Genomic DNA, 6563 nt, shown 5'->3' with positions numbered 1-6563 from the left:
AGGAAGAAAAAAAAGGAAGAAAGAGAGATACAGATAGAAAGAGCGAGAAAGGGAAAGAAATAGAAAGAGAAAGACAGAAATAGAAAGAAAGAAATAGAAAGCATCCAAAACAAATACAAGAAAGAGAAAGAAATAGAAATACAAAAGAAACAAGGAATTCGACCCAGCTCCGCTCTTCCTTCAGGCTTGACATGACTAGTGCGAAGCTGCCATGATTGTTTCTGCTGTGGTAGGGTCGGTAATTATGTGAACAGGAACAGCACCTATACAAATATCATCGTACTTGTCATCATCATCCTATCTCTTTCTGCTATGCGGGACGAAGGCCTCTTCTCTAGTATGCATTATTCTTGAGTGGCTTCCTGCAGTGGTATCGCAATTGTTGACAGAAATTGAAATATTTGAAGTTGCTGACCTGGTCACATCATTTTATTCTTGATGATGACATGTGGCGCTTCATTGTGCAAGGGCTAATTCAGGCGTATACCTAATTTTTGTACTTGCTGGGCTGCGCTTCCCTTTCTTTGGCGCCCGCTCTGTAACTGTAGTACAGGGCCGTTAATTTGCAATACCCATTACACGGCCTTCCCAGGTAGTTTGTTGCTGCACTATAGTATATCGGTATATCGACAGCGCCCATCCTTGTCCTTGCCTTAAGTGTGTGTTCATTAAGCGCTATGTTTTCTACTGGTCCATCCTTAAATTTCAGCATGCCTGATACATACAAAAAATGGTATTTAAAAAAACGTAACTAAGACTAATTAATAAGAAACAGACACGCGTGTTTATGCTTCTACGGCAGCGTCACGGGCACCTGAGATACGAATGATTGTAATATACCCGTAAAGGCAAACATCAAAAATCATTGTTGCGCATTAAAGTGCTTTGAAACGACCGGTGCGGTAAGTTCGACTGTGCGGTTATATCATGTGAATTGAGATGAAAGCAATAGTCTGCTAACAAGTATTTATCCTTTAAAACTTTCTTATGAACACATTTCTTGCTCTTACATTTTTTTTTTCTTAAGGGATGCCTAAACTAATTTCTTTCATAAGGTGAGCCCTTGAACGCAAGGGCTTTTTAGCTGTCAGTACCGTCCCGGCATGATAACATTTCCTTTCGACAACAGGAGCGCGTGATCTGCCGAGGCAGACCGCCACACGGAAGCGCTATCAGTGCGATAGTACCCACGGAAACGGCCGCTAGGAAAGACTGTCGACAGCGTTCCGAGATTTCAGCGGTGGGTGTTGCCTCGACTGTGATAGCGGGCGGCTGCTGCATTCACCATGCCTACTCCGAGGCATCGGTACACCTTGGTCGGTTTTTCTGAGGAATTGGATTGGAGAGTGTTGAATTTCGTGGAACCGATTCCGCCGCACAGGATATGTAAAGCGTGTGGCCTAGTAACCAGAGTGACCGCTTTCCTGCCTTGCCTACACATTTTCTGCAAGAACTGCTACGAACAGTGCCGCCATGACGAAGGGCACTGCTGCCCACTCGATGGTCAAAGAGTCCTGGAGGAAGACGTCGAATGGAGGGAGTTTCCTGTGGTGAACGTGCTCAAACGGAAGGTAAGATTTTCGAAATGACATAAAGCCTTTTTCGCTAATATTCAGAGTATAATATTATTATTCCGGCAATTAATAGCCGGGCAAAAAGAAATCATAGAAACCAAAACTATGTTGATTCATTCTTCACGCAACTCATTCCAAAATAACCGCACCTCTGAATTCTGTCACCAAAATTAGATTTTTTGTTTTCTTCCCGCGTAATGATCGCACCCCGAACTTACCGTCGCGGCGATGGCGGTTATTGCCGTTATGACGCCACGTGTTCGTCGTTTTTCGAATTAGCCAGTGCTTCAAATACCGCGGTGGCACCTTGCTTTGCACTGTTTTGCCATTATGCTGCATACAACCCACACGTCTGGCGTTAAATGCTGTTTAGCATGCAGTCGAGGACGGCACTATCCTGTCTCGTTCCTCTAATGGTGACATTAGACGCACCGCACCTCGAAAAAGCAAGAACCCGCTGACGCGCGTAGAGTTAGCAGGAACGAGCGCAGACGAATCGGCAACGTTGTCATCCACGAATCTTTGCTTTGCTACATGCAGTGCATGAATCGACGACATTGGGCTTTTCTTTGCTGTCGCGAAATTGCCCATTCAGCGCCGAACTGCTCAGCGCGCTCGACATTTTTGGTTTTTGTTTTCTGGCCCGGCGTGATCAACGGCTCGTCTGAGCCTCCTGATAGCGCTTCCTCTCAGTCACCGCATATGATCAAATAAGGGTTGAGCTAGGCCCTCTGCAAGCCGCTGCGCGATTTCCGTTTCGAGCTAGTCAAAAGGAATTGAATCACCCGTTCGCCGCTGTTGACGCTCATATAGTTGCCCAACAAAGAAGGACCAGCTGTTTTTCTCGGGCCCACAGGCGAGCAAAGCGCGAGCATTCCGCCGGTACCCGCAGAGCACAAATCGCCGCAGCAACAAACAAATGGAGGTTTGCATACATGGCAAATTTCATTACACCTGCCGTTACCATTATTATTTTTCAGTCTTCCGATGCAGCCATTTCGTGTGAGGTTGGTTGGAACGAAAATGCGAAGCTTTGGCCCACTGCAGTTTCAGCTGAAATCGCTTTAATATGGCGTAGATAACGGGCATTGAAGATGCCGAAAAGGGTGGTTTATCACCCCCCTCTTTTTTTTTCTTGTGGTTTTCACGATAAACCACACATGCTCCGGGATGTACGTGAATCAGCTCATGCAATGAAAACGAGCTGGACGTGTGCCTTTTATGCAAATTTGGGCATTAGTTAGCCTGACTCTTCGGTTATGCGTACGGTAACCATCGTACCAATGCCGAACTGCAACTTCAGTTTTCTCGCGAAATTTCTGCCCCGCGTACTGTTCACACCTTCAAATTAGGTCAATTTTCCTAGTAAAACTATTACGCAATTATTAAGATTATTATGCAATTAAATACGATATTTATCATTATTGTGGATTAGTTTACTCTTGACTTACTATATTGTACGGTGAACCACATTGAAATCGTTGAAATATGTGATCTAGATTCTATAGCATCCTGAAGTTGAACAGCCCAGAAAATACGGCCACGGACAGCAAACACACAAGGCAAGCGCTGCTTCCAACTAATTTTTTTTTTATTTTTATGAAAACGTCACATATGTATCTGCAGGAACAGTTGTAGAACAGCACTGCTGTCCGTGCCAGTTTTTTCTTTCTTTTGGCGCTGTTGAACTTCAGTATGAATAACCAAGTAGCCCAGTCAGCTACTCTATGGCATCATCACATAGGTATTTAACGTCGCGATAACTTTGGTACCATTAGTATTCTTGACGCCACTGGACACCAGATTTGAATAGGACACATACACATCACTCATAACATAATCAGAGATGCGGAACTCTCAAACTGTGACAAATGTTTTAGTTCCTCGTCATATACCGAAAGACCACGACGAGACCGCGCTGGAGTACTGTACTCGCTACACACATAATCCACCAAATGTTGCTTTTAGGAGATGATCCTCCAGCTAACGTCAAGAGCTTTTTGATGAAACATGCTATTTAACGCAGATTTAAGTACTGCAGTGCATGCTGCCTTTACTAGACTACCAAAACGCTTTACTCTACAGCTGGGACAGCCGATCTGGTGCTCAAACTTTTTTGGGGAAGGTGTTCATGCGGCAGTTATGTGAATGCTTCCCGGCCGCTGGGCACAAGCACACGCGCTAGGCACTAATGCTATGCACATAGGCCTGCATTTTCATTTAATAACTGGACATACAGCCGATACCCTTAAACCAGGGGTGTCTAACATGCGGCCCGGGGACCTACTGCTTGCGGCCCGCGGTTTCACACGGAATAATGTTTTGTGAGTTCGCTAAATAGTGCTCGCATTATTTTCTCACCTATTGCAATTAATAACGCTTTCGTCGGTTAAGCTACAAAGACGGAACTGGTCTCCAGAATTTTTTTTTGCGAGGCACATTATGCGGTCACTGAGTTAATACAGTGCCATGGAAAGAAAACTATATTTCGGTATCGGCGCCCAACTTGTAGTCAGGCTTGAAATTAGTATCGATATGTTTTATGAAACCTGACGTCAAATCCCCTGCAGAAATGACCCATACATGGGCTACGGGAAACACGTTCTTTCGAATGGCAGCGGTATGACATTTTGATCAAATTTCTTCTAGCTGATCCCCCCTCGCTCCACCAACCTCATTGTCTCGGCCATTGTAGGACTACATATTGTGACTGCGACCCCCTAGCTGAAGTGAGTTTGAGATTCCTACTTAGACAAACCGAGGTATCATTGCAACAATTTTAAACTATACACATGTGTACGCCTTTAGGAGACAAAATATTTAGGCCTCTCTGCAGTCATTGTGCGTTATTGATCGAACTCCATTGGTCATTGCTGTCAGCTTGGCCGCGCACTTGGCCTTAGCGCAAGCAAACAGCGTCACGTGAGCGTCATCACTAAGGTAACAAAATATTATTACGTACAGGCTGGCGCAGCATAACATCAGTTTATTTAACGCTACTAAACCCAGCTTAGCTGACTAAAATACTCTGCGCTTTGTGAAGATTTTTCTTGACTACTGCTTTCACCATAAAGATTGTGAATTTATTTTCGCGATCGTATTGCTATGGTATGTTGGAGAATGACCATTAAGAGTTTATATAAAGTCCAGTGATTCAGCTTTGTCCATCGTTGCCTCTTTTTTTTTATCTGCTTAATGTATACGCTGTTGAAAAACCGGAAGCTAATTGCAAAACCCGGCTTTATACAGGAATGATTTCGAGGTAGTAAAAAGTGTAAACTTTTGTCTAAATGTACACATCCTTGAAAAGTTGCTCACTTTCTCTCTTTCAGGTGAAATGCTGGAACGAAGATCATGGCTGCGACATTGTTTTGCCTGCATCAGAACTCAACAAGCACTTTTGCAAAGATTGTGACCACCACTCCACTTTCTGTCCGAGATGTTCGATGGCCGTACGCTGTAATAATGTGTGCGCGCATATGCAGAGCGAATGCAGGGATCACGTGATGCCTGTGACGTCCGAGAATCCGCAGACAAACACCACTGGCGAAAAAGCAAAGATGATTGCTTTGAATGCAAAGCTAGACACACGAGTAGGTGAAATGAAAGAGAGACTAGACCACCTTACGCATGGAAATGACATCCAAAGTAACCGCCTTAATGAGATTTCACATTGCATGGACGCAGTGAAAGAAACACTGCGAGAAATATCCAGGAGAACTAGTACATTGGGCAGCGTTGCATCCTCCACGAAAGCAATTCATGAAACTCTAAATGGTCACAGTGAAAAGTTGCAGCAGCTTGCAGGAACAATAAACAATTCACAGGAAACACTGAAAGAAGGCATGGAGCGAAGTTTGGAACAACTTAGAGAAGAGACAGGAAACACTCTGAAAGCGGGCTTGAGAGAACTTTTTAGCGGTGAGAGTGGTGCACTGACGGATAGCCTTCGAAAAGAGTTGGAGGTCGCCACGAGGGCAATCTGCAGCAACTGCGCAGAAAGTGTTGCTAAGATTGTTGAAGCAAAAGACTGCGAAAAGGAAACCAGTCTATGTGTAATAAATTCTGAAAAAATTGTAGCTCTAAGCAGAATCAGTGTTAAGCAAAACGAGTTCGTTGTAGAAGGATTGAAAGAACTGAAGGAGAGCGCCTTTTCGGTAGGATATTGTGCGTATGAGAAGGAAAAGACGTACATGTCTGGCTATCACTTGTCGCCAGGAGTGTCTTTTGTAAGACAGGGACAGCATGTTAACCTGCATCTTCGCATTCAGCTGCACAAGGGAATGATCGACGACGTTCTTCAATGGCCGTTCAAAGAAAAGGTTCGGTTGACCATTAAACACCCGTCTGAAAACAAAGAATGGAGAAAGGAGAAAGTCCCTGCAGACAATCCTGTGCACTATGCAAAGCCCGATAAAGCAAGTAATCCAGCAGTATATTTCATTGATTGTTCATTTAACTTGGATGATCTCGAACGGGAAGGATATGTCGCGGACAACAAGCTTCAGGTTGTGTTAGAGCTTGTTTCGGGAAACTGAGCCAAATGAAAACAGATGCAATTAAGTATGTGTTATAAACACTTATAACAATGCTTCCGGCTGAAATGTGTTGATTGTACTGTATGCACTCGCACATCTATAGGACCACATTACTGAGGCATACTATAGCCTCTTAGTCGCGCCATATTACTTCGGAAACGGCTTTTCAATAGATGAACAAGTTCCAATAAAACACATACATCTGTTGTATCATTATTTATGACCGTTTTTGACGCTCCTGCTCAGTAATGCACAGAACGCACCTCGATGGCTCTGTGCCCTTAGCGGTGTTCTCATTAAAGTTGTATCAGCTAGCTAGCACCTAGTATTAAAAAAAGACAAGAACAAACATACGTGCTACACGTTGTATGGCCCAGAATAGTTTTGACCCATTTGCGGTAGGTCAATATATTTTTTCGCAGTAGCGTTAAAGAGCCCGTCTCGCGTCTGT

At 44.1% G+C, this 6563-nt stretch overlaps 1 protein-coding gene across 1 annotated transcript; it reads left to right on the top strand.

Annotated features, from left to right (window-relative positions):
- The first annotated feature begins 1220 nt into the window (after positions 1–1220).
- LOC119403679 (TNF receptor-associated factor 6) lies at positions 1221–6345 on the top strand. Its single transcript, XM_037670589.2, has 2 exons — positions 1221–1571; positions 4907–6345. The coding sequence occupies exons 1-2, from the start codon at positions 1287–1289 to the stop codon at positions 6110–6112; spliced, it is 1491 nt and encodes a 496-aa protein (XP_037526517.2). The 5' UTR covers positions 1221–1286; the 3' UTR covers positions 6113–6345.
- Positions 6346–6563: the final 218 nt, after the last annotated feature.

This window comes from Rhipicephalus sanguineus, chromosome 8, assembly GCF_013339695.2.
Source record: "Rhipicephalus sanguineus isolate Rsan-2018 chromosome 8, BIME_Rsan_1.4, whole genome shotgun sequence".
In the NCBI taxonomy this organism is placed as follows: domain Eukaryota; kingdom Metazoa; phylum Arthropoda; class Arachnida; order Ixodida; family Ixodidae; genus Rhipicephalus; species Rhipicephalus sanguineus.
The sequence above is the reverse complement of the archived record's forward strand: the minus strand, read 5'-3'. Positions and strand labels throughout refer to the sequence as shown.

Coding starts and splice junctions, on each gene's coding strand:
- LOC119403679 (XM_037670589.2), top strand. CDS start 1,287: ATGCCTACTCCGAGGCATCGGTACACCTTGGTCGGTTTTTCTGAGGAA. Junction 1,572..4,906: donor TGAACGTGCTCAAACGGAAG/GTAAGATTTTCG, acceptor TCTCTCTTTCAG/GTGAAATGCTGGAACGAAGA.